A 20,670-nucleotide genomic window follows, 5' to 3' on the forward strand; every position below is an offset into this window, starting at 1 on the left:
AAAATCGGAGCATGACCAGCTTCGTGAATTTATCATGAACATGGCATCACAGAGTAGTGATACATGTGCGCCTACTCCTTTTTGGCCGTATAACAACCAGCCTCCTCCTCCTCCTCCAGCTCCACCATTATGTTAATTTGTAATGAATATTATTTAACTTTAATAGTTAATTTAACATTTTTTTTAAACACATTCAGTTTATAATGAATATTATTTAATTTTATTTCTTTTGTTTTTGATGTTTAATAAAAATTTTATTTGCATAATTGGTTTTTTATTACCATTAATTTATATAATTTTATATTATGTATTCTAAATAATTTTTTAAAAACATTTAAAAATAATCACAGAGGGTTTTACCGACGGAATATATCCGTCGGCATTTGACTGCCATAGTCACCGACGAATTTACAAACGGATATATTCGGTCGGTATTAGAGACTCACCGACAACTTTACCGACGGACTTAATCCGTCGGAATTTTACAGTGCCTGCCACAATGACCGACGAATTTACAGACGGAGATCTTCGGTCGGTATTCCAAACATTCATCGACAATGTTACCGACGGTTTTAAACCGTCGGTATGTCACACTATCACCGACGGGCAAAAATCCGTCGGTATATTTCAAGCGGGAAACTATTTTTTTGGCGCGCAATTTCTGTCTGTAAAACCATCGGCAAATTGTTTTTTATTTTTCCTACCGATATAGCGACGGAATATTGTATTACCAACGAAAGGAAAGCCGACAGACGTATTCCATCGGTGATGACGTCGGTAAATAAATTACCGATAAAATCTTGATCACATACCCGGTAAAACTGTTAAATTTTGTAGTGTGATCAGTCCCGTCACAAATCTTAGAGCTATTTAAAACTTACTTGATCTTTAATTTTAGGATTTTGAAGAATTAATTGAGATACATAACTAGCACAGACATTTACGGTTAAAAAAGAAAAAGAATTAGAATGACTAATAATAATAAACCGCATTATATTACTATTATTATTATCATCGTGCGTGTCGTGTGTGTTTTTTTTTTCTTTCTATTTTTTGGGGGGAGGGGGGCGGCGGGGCATAGGGTTGTTGATTTCACTTAAGACATGGTCAAGATGGGCAGCACATATGTCTAACTAGCTAGGGTAAGGACGCTCGCTGGGGTACCCCTTGCCGAGAGGCGGGCTTCGAAGGTTCTGCCTTTGACAATTAGAACCTGGGTTTCCGCGTTCTTTATTCGCGAAGAAGCAATCCAAGCTACTCCTTACTAGAAAGTCATTTCATGGACCCCAACATATAATCATATTGTAATCGAAAACAAAGAAAATAACAGCAAAACCAAGGAACACAGCGCCTTCAGTTACCTTTAGAATATGGTAATGCACCTACCCTCTTAGCTGTGTTCAATTTCCCAGGGTGGTGTTCTTGCGTGTTTTGACAAATCCGTTATTTTTATCCAAGTTCATTTCTCTTTTTTTCCATGTGTTTTGGTAGGTCTTTCTTTGAAAGTTCAAAGGTCTAATTTATTGATATCTTGACAAAGTAAAATTAATCATCTCGTGGATCCCCAAGGGTTTCTTATATAAATAGCCAAGGATGCAGGCTAGTATGATCACCACAAAGCGAGAACGACCTGAGGAACATCATCGATTATATACAGAGAGATAGAGAGTGAGAGAGAGAATTTGATTATATATCGTTACGAGAGCAGTGATAGGAAATGGGGATAAGCAGGTTGGGTTTTATCGCAGGGCTGATATGGTTTATGGCCATGGATTGGCAGGGCCTTTGCATGGCTCAAAGCAATGTTCACCGCTATAATTTTGTTGTAAGCCTTTACATCTTCATGCTTGCAGATTGCTTCTTCTTCTTCCTCTTCTTCTTTGATTTATACTTAGCCTAATCCATTTTGTTAACTGAGTTTACGTTATGCACTCTGCTTATTCAAAACTCCCATTCATTGTTTCAGCTAAATGCTTAAAATATTGCTTTTAATTTTTACTTTTTTTCTTCTTTATTTGCAGCTACAAAATGCCCAGTTTACAAGACTGTGCGAGACAAAGACTATGCTTACTGTAAATGGAAGTTTTCCAGGGCCAACAATACATGCTCGTAGAGGCGATACAATTTATGTCAATGTGCACAATGAAGGAGATTACGGTGTCACGATTCATTGGTAATCTTTCTTTAATAACATAAAAAATGGTGTTAAAAAAATACAAAAAACTCTGATAGGTCAGCTAAGATTAAATACTTTAATTCGGAGACCGTGGTACTGTACATTTCATTAATTATAATATTATATCATCAATCTTCTAGATATGAAGGTCCCAATTAGGCGAACCTAGCTAACATTTGTTTTAATATTCTTATATTTCAGGCATGGAGTGAAGCAGCCAAGAAATCCATGGTCTGATGGCCCCGAAAATATCACACAGTGCCCAATTCAGCCAGGAAAAAACTTCACATACGAGATCATATTATCTGATGAAGAAGGAACTCTGTGGTGGCATGCACATAGCGACTGGACTCGAGCCACAGTCCATGGTGCCATTGTCATCTCGCCGGCTCGTGGAACCACCTATCCGTTTCCCGCACCTTATGCAGAACAAACAATTATTATTGGTGCGCAACGAGTTCCATCATGGTTTATCATTGTTTGTTCAAAAAAGAAAGTTTCCAATCAAACGTCTCAGATCTTCTTTCTAAATTGTACATCTGACTTTTTAAATTTTAAAAAAATTGTTTGCAGGATCTTGGTTTAAGGGTGATGTGAAGGCGGTGATTGACGATGCTCTTGCAACTGGTGGTGGACCTGCAATATCCAACAGTCTTACCATCAATGGCCAGCCAGGAGATAAATATCCATGCTCCGAAGGTAAGCCATGCATGCCGTGACTATCTGAATAATTTGGAGATAAGTAGGGAAACAAATTCAATTATCATCATGACTATAATAGTTACTCACATTTTTCATATTTGGTGCAGAAAACACATACCGTTTGATGGTTAATTCTGGCAGGACTTACCTTCTGCGAGTCATAAATGCCGTGATGAACGAAGAACAATTCTTCGGAATTGCGGGCCATAGCCTCACAGTTGTTGGACAAGATGCGGCGTACATAAAACCCATAACCACCAACTATATAATGATCACCCCAGGACAAACAATGGACATTTTGGTCACAGCAAATCGGCCTCGAAGCTATTATTACATTGCTTCTCACTCTTTTGCTGATGGTGCTGGGATTGCATTTGACAACACCACTACTACAGCTATTTTCCAATATAATGGCAACTATGGCCGCCCATCATCTATTCCACTCCCAGTCCTCCCAATATTTAATGATACTGCAGCTGCAGAAAACTACACCAGTCGTGTCAGGGGTTTAGCTAGCAGAGACCACCCTGTTAATGTCCCTCAAACAGTTAACCGACGTCTTTATATTACAATTGCTTTGAATCGTTTGCCTTGCACCGAGGCAACATGCACAGGACCAAATCGGTTATTTGCAAGCATGAACAACGTCAGTTTTGCAGCTAAGCCAATTGATATATTGCAAGCCTACTATAGAAGTATCAATGGTGTTTTCGACGCAGATTTCCCAAGTGAGCCACAAAAGTATTTCAACTTCACAGGAAATGTGACGAGCATTAATGTCGCTACGGCCAGAGGGACAAAGGTGACGATGTTGAATTATGGAGAAGCAGTTGAGATAGTCTTCCAAGGGACTAATTTGTTAGCTGAGATGAACCATCCTATCCATCTACATGGATTTAGTTTCTACTTGGTTGGTCATGGAAAGGGTAATTTCAACAACGAGACTGATCCCAAGTCTTACAATTTGATCGATCCTCCTGAAATCAACACTGTTGCACTTCCTCGGAGCGGGTGGGCTGCCATCAGATTTGTCGCCAACAATCCTGGTAAGTCCTCTAGAAGATATCTCTTACCAATAGTTTTAAGTTTTCTAATCCACGTATAGTTTAACAGTACTGGAAACAGCTAGCTCCGTTATTTTAAGCACAAACTGTCCTTTTCCAAGTCTTGTTGTATAGCGATATATATTGAGCATGGATCCCATTTTTCAGGGGTGTGGTTCATCCATTGTCACTTGGAAAAGCACTCAAGCTGGGGCATGGACACAGTTCTCATCGTGAGGAACGGCAGAACAAGGGCACAAAGTATGCGCCCTCCTCCGGCGACCCTGCCATCTTGCTCCTAGTCCTCTGCAATATCGCAAGTGAAGCAAATGACTGTTTAATCAAGATTTAATTATTTTAATTTTTTAATATTTTTTTGCAGCATTGTGATTTGAATAAATCCTTAAGAAAGAACATTTCATTTCATTTTATTTTGGTATTAAGGAACATTTCATTTGTAACTGTAATGTCAGCCTTTTCTTCGCTATTAATTTAATGAAGGAATTTGCACCGACTTGTGTACTTTTCCACTCCATGTCGGTATTTTAAATTTCTGCTTTCTGCTCCCATGGAATGATTACTAGAAGATTATAAAAAAGGCGGAGACACTATTTTGTCGGTAATTTCCGATAAAAATACCAACCAAATATTTCTATTAATAATAATCAATTAAAATGAAAATGGGATTGAAAAAGCAAAAAAAAATCATTAAAAATTCTATCAATTTAACGTGTGATGAAATTACCAACAAATAATCTCTAGAAAATAAATAATAATAATTAAACTCACGCCTCTTCAACAACTTTATGAACTTGGACATCATTTTTAGATTTAATTTTCCCATATCATAATTGGTTTTCATCCGAGAGATAAGGATTCAAGATATTTTTAGAATTATAATAGTAATTACTTTTTAAGGTAATTTTTATTTAAAAATATATTAAAATAAAAAATATTATATTTAACATCAATATATTAAAATAATTTAAAAATTAATTTAAAGTAAAAATAAAAATAAAATAATTCACATACTTTTAAAAGGAATTTTAAACGTTAAAAGAATCCGAATCCGGATATTAGTGAGAGGGAGATGGATGAAGAAGATGCTTGCCACTCATCAAATCTCGAGGGGTATGTTAGTAAAAGCAGCTTAAATATCGAAGTAGAATCAACGAAAGAGTTGAGAAAGGGTATAACTTCTAACCGCTTTGTTTGTTTGTTTGTAAGCGTTCATGTCAACAAATTCTTGTTGACCACTCAACCCTGTCCAATTCCGTTGTCCGTCCATCGTCGTGAAGCAGCACTATAGTGAGAGTTCTCGGCGATTTGTTCTTACAGAGAATCCATGTTCACACATTCTTTTTATTGAAAATTCATAAACATTAGATAATGCATCTATCAATTTCAAATTTAACTTTATATAAAATTAAACTCAATTTCATTAAATAACAAATAAAGTTAATTTACCTTAAATCTCAAACAAATCTTAACGTACAAATAATGCATCAATACAAAAAAAAAATGCTTACTTACTTGGTATAGTGAAGATTCATAAGAAATAAAACCAAGAGAGAAAAATTAACACTACTAATAAATGTAAATCCATGCCAACAGCCTTGGTGGCCGGATTTCTGAAGAGGGTCGCCAAATTTGCTAGAAAATATAAATCGAGGGGCTGTTGTTTTTTTGACAAAAGGTTGAAGAAAAAAGGGAGGGAAGAACTTTCAAGTTTTAATTCATTCAATTTTGTTCGCATGGTTAACATGTTAAATTGTCGAAAGAATTTTTATTGATTTTTTTGTTATATCTATTCTATTATAATTTTCATTGAAAATTATTGACGAAAAAAATTGTATTGCTATTTTCATTAGAAATTATTGATATAATGTTTTTCATTGGTATTACTATTCCTATTTGTCAATTTTCTATTAGTATCCATTATAGTTTACTTCTTACAAATATAATAAATTTTTATCTAACCTATTTTTTTATTTTAAAATGACATAAAGTGACTAAAAGTTTTAAATAGATTTTTTAAGGGGACTTAAAGAATGAAATATGTGTCCCAGCCCAAAAAAAATTTAGAAAAAAACTCAATTATGAATACACAAGTTTTTGTCTCATATTTTTTTTTTTAAATCAATTAATTGTAATAATCAGTTTGTTAGTATTCTACAAATCACTCCTTTGTCAATTATTTTTCATTTGAATCGATGTTTACACATCCAACACGTAAAAGTCGTACTATGAATGAATGAAAATGCCTCCTCCTCACCTGTTATGCACATGACCATTTGATGTAGGATAACGTAAGGAAGGAATTCTAGACCAAATGGAATTCTAGTGCAGCAAGGATAAACACGTCAGGATTCAAGCTTCTGAGTTAGAAGCATGCTCTACCACTACTGCTCTGTTCCTTATTGCACACGGATTCCATTATTTAAGTGCCCCTCTGTTACTGATATTGTTGTTTAAAAGTTAGAACTTTAGTTTACATTTTTATGTAGGAATATTGTATGTTTTTATTAGTTATCTTCACAAGTACGTTTCTGATTGGAATTAGGATTGGCAGCTATAAATACAAGTAACCAATCCTCGTTACAGACACTTGAATTCTTATTGAAATAAGAATTTCATTCAGAACTTCAATCTCTTACTCGTGGATTCGAGTAATCTACTTCCTGCTCGTGGACTCGAGCAATTATCTACAAAGGGACGGTGATCCTTTTATTTAATAGACTTCCGCTACGTCAGCTGGTATCAGAGCATGTTTAACTTGTTCAGATGACAAACACACGGAGTGAAAACGAAGCTCTTGATGACGGCAAACATGAAGAGGGCATGATCACACAAACTGAATTCAGGAACTTCCAGCGTGAGACCCAGCAAGCGTTCCAAGCAATACAAGCAACCCTTGCTAGGCTAACAACAAGAAATAACCTGCAACATGAAGGAGAAAATTACAGGGAAAGGATTGTTCGTGCTCGTGAACACCATCCAATTCCACGTAGGCAATTAGCTTACGAGGATGAACTGAGTGATGATGAGGAATATGTCGAACACATGTTTCGACACAATCACCAGGGACAGCGCAATGTGGGAGGGCGAGAACCACAAACATTTTGTATGAAAATGGATTTACCTAGTTTCAATGGTCAGTTGCAAATAGAGGGGTTTCTTGATTGGCTGGCAGTAGTTGAAAGGTTCTTCGACTACATGGAGATCCCTGAGGATAAAAAGATAAAATTGGTTGCTTACAGATTAATGGAAGGAGCCTCCGCATGGTGGGAGCAGCTGCAACTCACGCGAATGCGACAGAGAAAAGGGATGGTACAAACATGGGCAAAGATGAGACGACTTCTACGAGCCAGATATTTACCACCAGATTATGAACAGATCCTGTTTCAACAATATCAGGATTACAGACAAGGAAACAGAACAGTGCAAACATATGTTGAAGAATTCCATAGATTATCCTCACGTAATAATCTATCAGAAACTGATGCGCAACAAGTTAGCAGGTTTGTTGGTGGTCTACGTTTGGCTATACAGGATCAGGTCTCCATGTAAACCATATATTCTTTAACTGAAGCCATCAACCTGGCTACAAAAGCTGAAACATGACTGGAAAGAGCAAAGTCGATAGCTGGAACGAGAAGCTCTTTTGATCTTAATCGGGTTGCAATGGACAAAGGAAAGTTTCCAACCTTTCAACCACCGCCCATCAATACTTCCAAAGGACCAAACAATAACGGGGCACCCTCAAAGACTAGAGGAGCGATAGAAGCACCTAGAAATCCTTATGCTCGTCCATCGACGGATAAATGCTATCGATGTGGGCAGCCAAGACATCGCTCCAATCAATGTCCCAGGCAGAGCATAATAAACTTAATAGAACCAGATTTAACAGTAGAAGGAGTAGAAGATGAATTAGCATACACCTATGAAGAGGACAAAGTAACAGGGGGAGATGAGGGAGAATTATTGTCACGTTCCCTAGTAGTTCGAAAACTACTACTTGCGCCAAAATAGATAGAGCAATCACAGCGACACAACATATTTCGAACCAGGTGCACTGTGAATAAAAAGGTATGTGATGTCATTATAGATAGCGGCAGCAGCGAGAATATAATTTCAAAAAACATGGTAGCAAAGCTGGGGTTAACAACATAGAGACGTCCATCACCATATAAGATCAGCTGGATCAGACAGGGTGCAGAAGCAAGGGTCACAAAAATTTGCCGCATTCAATTCTCCATTGGGCAAAATTACCTAGACAATTTTACTTGTGACGTAGTTGAAATGGACGCCTGTCATATAATTCTAGGCAGACCGTGGCAGTTTGATATGGATGCTATATACAAGGGGCATGATAATGTGTATATCTTCATGAGTAAAGGGCAGAAAGTCGTGTTGGGTCCAATAAAGAAAGAATTTTCTGTAGTCGAACTGAAAACTAAAGGGAAGTCAGTGCTTCTAGTCGATGGGGAAAAATTTATGGATGAAGCCAAGAAGACAGGAGAGCTTTTTTGCATTAGTAATTGGGGGAGGAATCGGTACCGAACTTCACAACATTCCTCAGTAGCTAAAACCCTTACTAATAGAGTTTCAGGAAATCATACCATCAGAGCTACCAGTTGGGATACCCCCTATGCGCAATATTCAGCACCAGATTGATTTACCTCTAGGGGCTAGTCTGCCAAATCGACCCCATTATCGAATGAGTCCGTAAGAGAGTCAGATTCTACAAGAGCAGGTAGAAGAGCTGATTAGAAAGGGACTGGTTCAGGAGAGTATGAGTCCTTGCGCGGTGCCAGCCTTGCTAGTACCAAAAAAAGACGGCAGTTGGTGCATGTGCATAGACAGCCGAGCCATTAATAAAATTACAATTAAGTACCGATTTCCAATTCCTCGCCTAGCGGATATGCTAGACATGCTGTCAGGGTCGAAATTTTTTTCAAAAATTGATTTACGAAGTGGGTATCATCAGATTCAAATTAGACCCGGGGATGAATGGAAAACTGCTTTCAAGACGAGAGAGGATTATATAAATGGCTAGTAATGCCCTTTGGACTGTTCAACGCCCCGAGTACCTTCATGCGCCTAATGAATTAGGTACTTAAACCCTTCACTGGCCGTTTTGTTGTAGTGTACTTCGACGATATATTAATATATAGCCAAAGCAAGTCTGACCACTTTGAGCACTTGAGGGAAGTGCTAACAATATTACAACAGAACAAGTTGTATGTTAATTTGACAAAGTGCGAATTTATGACCAGTAGTTTGCTATTTTTGGGATTTGTTGTGAGTGCTGAGGGGATTAAAGTCGACGAAGGCAAAATAAGAGCCATTCGGGAATGGCCTACTCCACAAAATGTCAGCGAGGTGCGTAGCTTCCATGGCCTAGCAACATTCTATCGATGATTTGTCAGAAATTTTAGTCGAATCGTTGCACCGATCACTGAATGCATGAAGAAAGGGAAATTCCATTGGGGACCTAAAGTAGAACAAAGCTTCATACTAATTAAAGAAAAGCTGTCTTCTGCTCTAGTTCTCGCACTGCCAGATTTTGATAAATTATTTGAAGTGGAGTGTGATACGTCTATTGTTGGTGTTGGTGTTGTATTGTCTCAAGAAGGTAGGCTTGTTGCTTTCTACAGTGAGAAACTAAGTGAATTTTGCAAGAAGTGGTCCGCCTACGAACTTGAACTTTATGTTGTATTTCATGCTTTAAAGGTTTGGGAGCACTACTTAGTGCAAAAGGAGTTTATCCTCTTCAGTGATCACCACGCCTTACAATTCATTAATAACCAGAACAGTGTGAACCGAATGCATGCACGTTGGGTATCCTTCATCCAAAGGTTCACCTTCTTCTTGAAACATAAGGCTGGGCAGTTAAATAAAGTAGCAGATGCTCTAAGTCGAAGGGCGCTATTACTTGTCACCATACGGACTGAAGTTATAGGTTTCGATTGCCTTAAGGATTTGTATGCGGATGATGAAGATTTTGGCCCTATTTGGACCAAATATCTGCAGGGACTCTCACAGGAAGGCATGCATATTCAAGAGGGATATTTATTCCGGGGCAATCAGTTATGTATCCCCAGGAGCTCCTTACGAGAACAGATAACCCGCGAGCTACATGGTGGCGGTTTGGGGGGCCATCTAGGACGGGACAAAATTGTGGCCATGGCATAAGAGAGGTATTATTGGCCCCAGCTGAAACGGGATATTGGTAACCATGTCAAACGCTGTCCCACGTGCCAAGCAGCCAAAGGACACACGCAGAACACAGGTCTCTACATGTCGTTGCCCATCCCAACAGCCTATTGGGAAGACTTATCTATGGATTTCATTATGGGGCTTCCACGAACTCAGCGTGGATTTGACTCTGTCTTTGTAGTAGTGGACAGGTACTCAAAAATAGCTCACTTCATCGCATGCAAAAATATATCAGATGTCGTGCACATCGCAAATCTGTTCTTCAAAGAAGTTGTTCGTCTACATGGGGTTCCTAAATCCATCACTTGGGATCGAGACACAAAAATTTTAAGCCACTTTTGGCGGACATTATGGAGACGGTTTGATACATCATTGAAATTCAGTAGCACTAGCCACCCTCAAACCGATGGACAGACGAAAGTTGTAAACCGCACTCTTGGAAACTTAATCTGCTGCCTATCAGGGGAGAGACCAAAACAATGGGATCTTACACTGGCACAGGCTGAATTTGCCTATAACAGCATGCTAAACAGGTCCACGGGAAAAACTCCATTCCAAATTGTCTACTGCCAGCCACCACATCATGCACTGGACCTAGCACCGCTGCCTAAAATTCCAAGAATGAGCATCGCAGTAAAGCATATGGCCGACCGGATTAAAACAATTCAGGAAGAAGTGCGAGCGAATCTAGAGGAAGCTAATGTCCAGTACAAAACATCCGCAGACCGCAAACGACGAGCAAAAGTCTATCAGGTAGGAGATCTTGTGATGGTGTATCTACGTAAGGGGCGACTACCAGCAGGAACGTATAACAAACTGAACAATAAAAAGCATAACCCTTTCCAAATCCTACAGAAGATTAATGACAATGCATATGTTGCGGACCTCCCTACAGAAATGACCATTTCTCCCACGTTCAATGTTGCTGACCTGTTTGAATATCATCCCCCCGATGAATGTCCTTCTCACCTGATCAACGCGGGGATGCGTTCTGTTCAAGAAAGGGAAACTGATGTAGGATAGTGTAAGGAAGGAATTCTAGACCAAATGAAATCCTAGTGCAACAAGGATAAACACGTTAGGATTCAAGCTTCTGAGTTAGAAGCATACTTTGCCACTACTGCTCTGTTCCTTATTGCACACGGATTCCATTATTTAAGTGCCCCTCTGCTACTGATATTATTGTTTAAAAGTTAGAACTTTAGTTTACGTTTCTACGTAGGAATATTGTATGTTTTTATTAATTATCTCCGCAAGTACGTTTCTGATTGGAATTAGGATTGGCAGCTATAAATACAAGCAACCAATCCTCGTTACAGACACTTGAATTTTCATTGAAATAAGAATTTCATTCAGAACCTCAATCTCTTACTCGTGGATTCGAGTAATCTACATCCTGCTCGTGGACTCGAGCAATTATCTATAAAGGGACGATGATCCTTTTATTTAATAGACTTCCGCTATGTCACCATTTATTTAAGATGAAACTTGAGTTTCCCCTAAGCTAAACACAAAAAAATTGCAAATATAATTCCTAATAAAACATACAATAATTTATAATTTTTCAATTTAATGTTTAACACTCTCACTTCTTTTGCTATCTCATTAATATAATCACCTTACAGTCACATAAGAAATAAAAAGATTAATCTTGAGGAATGTAACTCAACTAATCAATTCCGTCATAAATTTTAGAGTCATTTAAGACTTATATGATATTTAATTTCAGGGTTTTAAAGGATTAGTTGAAATGCGCATAAACTATCTCGGACATTTACTGTTAAAAAAAAACAAGAAATAGAATGACTAATAATAATAATAATTCTTTTTTTTTTAGTTTAACGTGGGTGTCCGAGCCAGCTTGCACGCACCTCGACTAATCCCACAGACCCTGAAGTTAACGACCATGTAAGCCTGCAGTGGCCATCATATGAGCAACCACAGGGCTCGAACCTGAGACCACAAAGAGAGCAAATCTCTTGGTCACAAACTCTTACCACTGGATCACCACCTAAATGGTTTAATAATTCTTTTTTTGGCCAATGCATATCATCACGTGCAAGCGCGCGTGTTCTCTCGGTGGGGCATAGGGTTGTTGATTTCTCGTTTAAGACATGGTCAAGATGGGCAGCACATATGTCTAACTAGCTAGGGTAAAGACGCTGGGGTACCCCTTGTCGAAAGGTGGGCTTCGAAGGTTCAGCCTTTGAAAAAGAGAACCTGGCTTTCCGCGTTCTTTATTCGGGAAGACGCAATCCAAGCTACTCTTTACTGGAAAGTCAATTCATGGGTTCCAACATATAATTAATCATATTATAAGCGAAAACAAAGAAAATAACAGCTAAACCAAGGAACACAGCGCCTACAGTTTCCTTTAGAATATGGTAATGTACCTACCCTCTTAGCCGTGTTCAATTTCCCAGGGTGGTGTTCTTGCGTGTTTTGAAAAATCCGTTATTTTTATCCAAGTTCATTTCTCTTTTTTTCCACGTGTTTTGGTAGGTCTTTCTTTGAAAGTTCAAAGGTCTAATTTATTGATATCGTGACAAAGTAAAATTAATCATCTCGTGGATCACCAAGGGTTTCTTATATAAATAGCCAAGGATGCAGGCTAGTATGATCACCACAAAGCGAGAACGACCTGAGGAACATCATCGATTATATACAGAGAGATAGAGAGTGAGAGAGAGAGAGAAATTGATTATATATCGTTACGAGAGCAGTGATAGGAAATGGGGATAAGCAGGTTGGGTTTTATCGCGGGGCTGATATGGTTTATGGCCATGGATTGGCAGGGCCTTTGCATGGCTCAAAGCAGTGTTCACCGCTATAATTTTGTTGTAAGCCTTTACTTCTTCATGCTTGCAGATTGCTTCTTCTTCTTCTTCCTCTTCTTCTTTAATTTATACTTAGCCCAATCCATTTTGTTAACTGAGTTTACGTTATGTACACTGCTTATTCATAACTCCCATTAATTGTTTCAGCTAAATGCTTAAAATATTGCTTTTAATTTTTACTTTTTTTCTTCTTTATTTGCAGCTACAAAATGCCCAGTTTACAAGACTGTGCGAGACAAAGACTATGCTTACTGTAAATGGAAGTTTTCCAGGGCCAACAATACATGCTCGTAGAGGCGATACAATTTATGTCAATGTGCACAATGAAGGAGATTACGGTGTCACGATTCATTGGTAATCTTTCTTTAATAACATAAAAAATGGTGTTAAAAAAAAACAAAAAACTCTGATAGGTCAGCTAAGATTAAATACTTTAATTCGGAGACCGTGGTACTGTACATTTCATTAATTATAATATTATATCATCAATTTCCTAGATATGAAGGTCCCAATTAGGCGAACCTAGCTAACATTTGTTTTAATATTCTTATATTTCAGGCATGGAGTGAAGCAGCCAAGAAATCCATGGTCTGATGGCCCCGAAAATATCACACAGTGCCCAATTCAGCCAGGAAAAAACTTCACATACGAGATCATATTATCTGATGAAGAAGGAACTCTGTGGTGGCATGCACATAGCGACTGGACTCGAGCCACAGTCCATGGTGCCATTGTCATCTCGCCGGCTCGTGGAACCACCTATCCGTTTCCCGCACCTTATGCAGAACAAACAATTATTATTGGTGCGCAACGAGTTCCATCATGGATTCTTATTGTTTGTTCAAAAAAGAAAGTTTCCAATCAAACGTCTCAGATCTTCTTTCTAAATTGTACATCTAACTTTCTAAATTTCAAAAAAAAATTGTTTGCAGGATCTTGGTTTAAGCGTGATGTGAAGGCGGTGATTGACGAAGTTCTTGCAACTGGTGTTGGACCTGCACCATCCAATAGTCTTACCATCAATGGCCAGCCAGGAGATCTATATCCATGCTCCGAAGGTAAGCCTTGCATGCCGTCTATCTGAATAATTTGGAGATAAGTGGAGGAAAAAAATTCAATTATCATTATGACTATAATAGTTACTCACATTTTTCATATTTGGTGCAGAAAACACATACCGTTTGAAGGTTAATTCTGGCAGGACTTACCTTCTGCGAGTCATAAATGCCGTGATGAACGAAGAACAATTCTTCGGAATTGCGGGCCATAGCCTCACAGTTGTTGGACAAGATGCGGCGTACATAAAACCCATAACCACCAACTATATAATGATCACCCCAGGACAAACAATGGACATTTTGGTCACAGCAAATCAGCCTCCAAGCTATTATTACATTGCTTCTTACTCCTTTTCTGATGGTGCTGGGGTTGCATTTGACGAAACCACTACTACAGCTATTTTCCAATATAATGGCAACTATAGCCGCCCTTCAGCTATTCCACTCCCAGTCCTCCCAGTATTTAATGATACTGCAGCTGCAGAAAACTACACCAGTCGTGTCAGGGGTTTAGCTAGCAGAGACCACCCGGTTAATGTCCCTCAAACAATTAACCGACGTCTTTATATTGCAATTGCTTTGAATAATTTGTCTTGCACCGAGGCAACATGTATTAATTCAACTCGGTTAGCTGCAAGCATGAACAACGTCAGTTTTGCAGCTAAGCCAATTGATATATTGCAAGCCTACTATAGAAGTATCAATGGTGTTTTCGACGCAGATTTCCCAAGTGAGCCACAAAAGTATTTCAACTTCACAGGAAATGTGACGAGCATTAATGTCATTACGGCCAGAGGGACAAAGGTGACGATGTTGAATTATGGAGAAGCAGTTGAGATAGTCTTTCAAGGGACTAATTTGTTAGCTGAGATGAACCATCCTATCCATCTACATGGATTTAGTTTCTACTTGGTTGGTCATGGAAAGGGTAATTTCAACAACGAGACTGATCCCAAGTCTTACAATTTGATCGATCCTCCTGAAATCAACACTGTTGCACTTCCTCGGAGCGGGTGGGCTGCCATCAGATTTGTCGCCAACAATCCTGGTAAGTCCTCTAGAAGATATCTCTTACCAATAGTTTAAGTTTTCTAATCCACGTATAATAGTTTAACAGTACTGGAGACAGCTAGCTCCGGTATTTTAAGCACAAACTGTCCTTTTCCAAGTCTTGTTGTATAGCGATATTGAGCATGGATCCCATTTTTCAGGGGTGTGGTTCATCCATTGTCACTTGGAAAAGCACTCAAGCTGGGGCATGGACACAGTTCTCATCGTGAGGAACGGCAGAACAAGGGAACAAAGTATGCGCCCTCCTCCGGCGACCCTGCCATCTTGCTCCTAGTCCTCTGCAATATCGCAAGTGAAGCAAATGACTGTTTGATCAAGATTTAATTATTTGAATATTTTAATTTTTTTTTGCAGCATTGAAATTTGAATAAATCCTTAATAAAGAACATTTCATTTCATTTCATTTTATTTTGGTAATAAGGAACATTTCATTTGTAAGTGTAATGAATGTTGCTTTTCTTGATTGGCAATGTCAGCCTTTTCTTCGCTATTAATTTAATAAAGGAATTTGGACCGACTTGTGTTCTTTTTCTACTCCATGTTGGTATTTTAAATTTCTGCTTTCTGCTCCCATGGAATGCTTACTAGAAAATTGAAAAAAGGCGTGGACACTATTTTGTCGGTAATTTCCGATAAAAATTCCAACCAAATATTTCTATTAATAATAATCCATTAAAATGACAATGGGATTGAAAATGTGAAAAAAGAATCATTAAAAATTCTATCAGTAATTTAACATGTGATGAAATTACCAACCAAAATTTCATCGATAATTTTAAATGAATTAAAATATGATAGCTCCTCGTTTCCTATCATTCTTTCTTTTCTCAAATCAATAACCCCTTTCTCTCATTTAATTAGCAAATTTAGCCACTGCCTTCATAAATCCGTCACAAATCCGACTGTCCAATTTGTAGGCATCAAACTTTTCTTTTAGAAAAAATATAAAAAAATCAGGAAAAAATCAGAAAAAAAAATAAAAAGTTGAAAAAAGTTGAAGAACACTTAGAAAATTTAATTTTCAAAGACCAGTTACAAACTAGTTAAGAAAGATCAAAATATTCAGGGTTGGAAAAATTGATATTTTAATTTTGACCGCTGAAGATCTTATTGATAAGAAAAATTTAATATAGGAAGAAAAACTCAAAATTGGATGTTTAAGAACTCAATTAAATTTTTTTCAATGTTTAACTGAATTTACTAAAGTCTTAATTGCAAGAAAAATTGATTTTTGAGTTCAATTTAAGCTTCAATTGAAAGAAATTAAAGTTTAGGGGTTGAATCGCATTTTTAAAAAGCTCATTTAGTCATACCAAGGATTGAATTGTATAAATATTAAAGTTTGTTTGGAAATTATAAACTTTATTAATTGTAGGGACTAAAATCAATTAAACCAGTGTTTAATTTGAAAAAAAAATAAAAGTTTGATGGTTAATAGGTATCAAATTGTATAATTTAAAAACCGAAGATTAATTTATGAAATACACTCAAATTAAAAGGAGTTCATCATGGGAGAATTCCTAATATTTCTCTAGTAATATAAGATTGTCTCTCGCACATGTACTTAACATTTTCATGCTAAACTACAACAGATTTAGCACATTTCATGTTTGAAAGGTTGATAGGTACCATTCAATGGGAGGCGTTTTTATTATTACTTGGCATAATTTTTTATAATCGGTGTCAAACTTGAAAATTATGGTGACCAATTAAAAAAGTTTTGTTTTTAAAAATAAATATATGGCTTCTTGTTTTTTAAAAGAAAATATGTAGTTTAAATAGTCTTCATCTAATATTATAGTTATTAGAAACCCTAACTGGTCAACAGAGATTCTATAATTCGAGATTGGTTATACAAAAGAAAAGATACTATCATCCTTTAAGCATCATATCTGAGACAGGATGCATTACTGATTTTGATTAAAATTGCTAAGAATTTGTTCTTTTTTTTTTGTTCTTCTTATCATGTTTCTGACTCTAGTGACAGTGAAAAGTACTTATGAATATTTTTAATTTTGATGTTAGAAAATATTGCACAAACCTTAAAAATATAATATTCCTTACTCCGGTGTTAGTGAATAAATTCGTAAAGTTTTGAATTTTTAATAAAGAAGAAAAACTTTTCTATGTTTTTTTTATATTTACTTTTTTTAGACAAGCTTAAAAGAAGTATTACACAACAAATTTACACTTACAATACGGTGTATAAATTGAGCATATCTCGAGGAAAGAAAAAAAACAAAACATAAATAAAAAAATAAAAAAATATATGAGGGTTCATAAATAACCCATGAAGGTCCACAAATATTTTAGGAATATTCTAACATCAAAAGTAGCTTGTTTGATAAAATATCAAAATTATATGGGGTATAAAAATTATAGCCAGTATAACGGCTAGGATGGCAAATTTTTTTATTTTTTTTTCTGGCTGGGTCTAGCCTAGCCATATAGACTGGACTAAACCCAGCAGCCCGGCCTGGTTACTGGTTCAGACCAGCAACCCGGCCGGTTTAATCACTAGCTGCAAACGTGCGTGAGCTATTCACGCACGCTTGCTACAGAGCTTGGGTAATTAAATCGCAGAATGAACAGTACCTAATGAATTAAAATGAGAGCGGGGGGAAGACAGAAGACTTTCCTGTTTTCCAGAGAATTTGCGCAAGACTGCAGATGCTGGGCGAGGTATCTGTATTCAAGTTCTCTCTTGTTCGTTGTTCTTTCCTGTTCTATCTCTCTCGTCTTTTTTGTTTCTTTTTTGGTTTTTCCTTTCTCTCTTGTTCTCTCCTCTGCCGTCTTTTTTTGTTTTCTTCCCTCCCCCTTTTGATCGTTCATTTCCTTGGTATTTATAGGGATCTTCCTTCTCTGCCCCAACCTACGTCTCTCCTCCTGATAAGCATGGCTTGGGGAGTTAGTTTCCTTCTAAAATTCCGACGCCAACAGTATGCCTGGACTGTTGGTGGTAGACTTTGGCCCGGATTCCAGTAGCGTGTCCGGGAGGAAGTCTGCTTGGATTCGGGACCTTGGTAGGCTAAATTTGGCTCGTGTTGGGTGGGCAGCGTTTTGTTTTTTCCTTCACCGGTGGCTTCCTCTGTTTCCAGAGGAAGACGACGATAGATGGGCGTGAAACGACACCGTTTCAGGGCGAGGGTGGCTGTTTTTCAATTTGGTCCTCGATGTTTTAACATTTTCAATCGGACCCCTGGACCAAATTGTAATTAAACCCTGCATTGCAGCGTCTTTTACACAACGGTCCTTGAACTTTAGTTTCTTGCAATTTCAACCTAAATCAGCCATGGATTCTTAATATTTCTTCAATTAAGCCCCTGATTTCATTAATTAAACTAATTTTAAGCACAATTAAGTCCTCAAACTTATCAATTCTTTCATTTTCTACAACAATTGGCTCCCAAACTTATAATCCATTATGATTAAATTCTCATGACTATCAATTTGTATTGTCTTGGTTCAAAACTCAATTTTTCTTCATTCATTTCATTTTTATGAATTTATGCTGTAAAAAATTGGGTTATGACAATCCGTAATGAATTGTTCATATTTTTCATTTAAGATGAATTGTTTGATCATGTACTCATTGGTCTAATATTGCCTCAAACTCTAGAGTTTAAGTGCTCAAAATTGATTGCGAACATCCAATGGTCGAAACACTACGCGTCGACCGTAAGTTCTCGGTCGTAGTATTAGAGAGTCAGTACACCCGATTTCTAACAGGTTTACCGGACAATCTTGCCTTCAATCACAAATCTGAATTGATATCCAGGTGGGTTGCAGGATCGTCTCCGTATCTATTCTTCAACCGGCTGGTATATGTCCCCTGAAAAAGAAAAAATAAATTCATCAAATTCAAGTAAATAACAATTTAAGAAAAAAATGATTGAAAGCCAACATACCATAAGGTGTTGAGTTTGACTATCCTTGAACTGTTGCACCTTTTTTTAGCTGTCATCACTACGCACATGCATTTCCACAAAAAGTTTTATTGGGTTTGGCTTCACGTCTAAGTATCATAGCTGCAAGATAAAAATATTGTCAGTTAAATATATTTATAAAAAAACAACAAATACCAAAAATGGATGAAATTAAAAAAAATCTTATCATCTGTTTCGCATGCGAAACAAACGAAATGGAATTGCTGATGTGTACGGTAACGGAACCATGAACACACCAGCTGTGGTTCCCTGCTCTGAACTGTGATCGTCGCGTAAAATGTGCATGCATCACATGCTAAATGTATACAGCCCATACAGTCTCTAAGATGTATGGCGCCCTGAAATTCTTCCAAACCGCCATGTCATTCCAGCATGAAAGATTGCTTTCTTTCACATATTTTTTGGATTTCTTTTGCGTCTTGTACTAAAAATTACGTAACCTATATGGTACAAACAAATTATCTATAAGTAAATGACAAATAAAATTTTAATATTTGGAATAAGAAAATATCTTGATTTCGATGTTACTTAGTTATAGCGTGATTTCAAATTTTCCCTTGCAATAAAAATTTATAAAAAAAAAATTCAGTAATTTTAATAAAATAAACGAATTGAGTTTAAAAAATACTAATGTATTTGGATTTTATGCTTGGCATGTGTTGTCTTTTTTCTATCGACTATCCATTTATAGGGTTAACCAAGAAGATTTCAGGGTGTTGATTTAATATTTAATTTATTTATTTTTCTTGTTTCAATCAGTATTACACTTTACAAGAATTTTAATATTTCTCCGAGTAATATAAGATTGTCACACGCATATGTATCTTAACATTTTCATGTTAAACTATGACAAATTTAACACATTTCATGTTATATAATCTTTATATTTTGTCTCCTAAGCTTGAACATTATCTTGGAAGTATGCATACCGTGCTCATTTGTTTACTAAAACAAATTTATACTAAAAGATTAGATGAACATGCATGCATTTGGAAATGCATAAAGAAATCTTAATAGGATTTCCCTTTTGAATCAATAACAAAAGGATGTCGGTTGTTTGCTTTCGTCTTTATAATAATTTTTCCTCGCATGATTCTCCAAGAAAATTACGTAACAGAGGATGTCGGTTGAAAAACTAACGATTAAAAGATCTGAAGTTTTTTTTCAGTTTTCAAACTTTTTTTCCCTTTAAACATAAGTAGAGATTTGCGCATGATTATTGGATGGATTAGTGCCTTGAAAAATACTGTCCGACCATCTCTTCAAAGTCTCCACTTATCTCCACTTGGACCACTTACCCTTTTCTTTCCTCTCCTTCCTTATAAACAACCACAGCAATGACCACATTCTAAAGACTCCAACTTTTGTCTTCTCTGTTTTAATGGAAGTTACACTTATTGGCACCTCAAACAGCAATTACACCAATACCCTTCCCTAGGTCGTTCTTGTTGCTGCTGTACTGGCCATGGAACCTTGTTCTTGGAACTCAACAAGGGTGCAAGTCTCTGATTTTGAAGGAATGAGTGATGGGTTTTTGGTGAATACTGGTTTACAAGCCAAAACAAGAACTGGGCCATCTTCAACTTCCTCTTTGGTTTTGGATAATGAAAGGGG

At 37.1% G+C, this 20,670-nt stretch overlaps 2 protein-coding genes across 2 annotated transcripts; both read left to right on the forward strand.

Annotated features, from left to right (window-relative positions):
• Positions 1-1,598: 1,598 nt before the first annotated feature.
• On the forward strand, positions 1,599-4,471 carry LOC7467451 (laccase-14). Its single transcript, XM_002325536.4, has 6 exons — positions 1,599-1,825; positions 2,022-2,173; positions 2,378-2,622; positions 2,750-2,875; positions 2,986-3,924; positions 4,090-4,471. Exons 1-6 carry the CDS (start codon positions 1,718-1,720, stop codon positions 4,221-4,223), a joined length of 1,704 nt encoding a protein of 567 aa, XP_002325572.4. The 5' UTR covers positions 1,599-1,717; the 3' UTR covers positions 4,224-4,471.
• Positions 4,472-12,756: 8,285 nt separating this feature from the next.
• On the forward strand, positions 12,757-15,643 carry LOC18108487 (laccase-14). The gene is made up of 6 exons (XM_006371420.3): positions 12,757-12,983; positions 13,183-13,334; positions 13,539-13,783; positions 13,913-14,038; positions 14,148-15,086; positions 15,250-15,643. Exons 1-6 carry the CDS (start codon positions 12,876-12,878, stop codon positions 15,381-15,383), a joined length of 1,704 nt encoding a protein of 567 aa, XP_006371482.1. The 5' UTR covers positions 12,757-12,875; the 3' UTR covers positions 15,384-15,643.
• The last annotated feature ends 5,027 nt before the right edge of the window (positions 15,644-20,670 follow it).

The sequence above is a fragment of the Populus trichocarpa genome, chromosome 19 (genome assembly GCF_000002775.5).
Source record: "Populus trichocarpa isolate Nisqually-1 chromosome 19, P.trichocarpa_v4.1, whole genome shotgun sequence".
Lineage (NCBI taxonomy): Eukaryota > Viridiplantae > Streptophyta > Magnoliopsida > Malpighiales > Salicaceae > Populus > Populus trichocarpa.

What these genes read in the sequence shown, in the direction of transcription:
- LOC7467451 (XM_002325536.4), top strand. Translation starts at nt 1,718, where the DNA reads ATGGGGATAAGCAGGTTGGGTTTTATCGCAGGGCTGATATGGTTTATG. An exon ending in TTCACCGCTATAATTTTGTT is followed by an intron (nt 1,826 to 2,021) that starts GTAAGCCTTTAC and finishes CTTTATTTGCAG; the next exon opens with CTACAAAATGCCCAGTTTAC. An exon ending in TAAATATCCATGCTCCGAAG is followed by an intron (nt 2,876 to 2,985) that starts GTAAGCCATGCA and finishes TATTTGGTGCAG; the next exon opens with AAAACACATACCGTTTGATG.
- LOC18108487 (XM_006371420.3), top strand. Translation starts at nt 12,876, where the DNA reads ATGGGGATAAGCAGGTTGGGTTTTATCGCGGGGCTGATATGGTTTATG. An exon ending in TACGGTGTCACGATTCATTG is followed by an intron (nt 13,335 to 13,538) that starts GTAATCTTTCTT and finishes CTTATATTTCAG; the next exon opens with GCATGGAGTGAAGCAGCCAA. An exon ending in AGAACAAACAATTATTATTG is followed by an intron (nt 13,784 to 13,912) that starts GTGCGCAACGAG and finishes AATTGTTTGCAG; the next exon opens with GATCTTGGTTTAAGCGTGAT.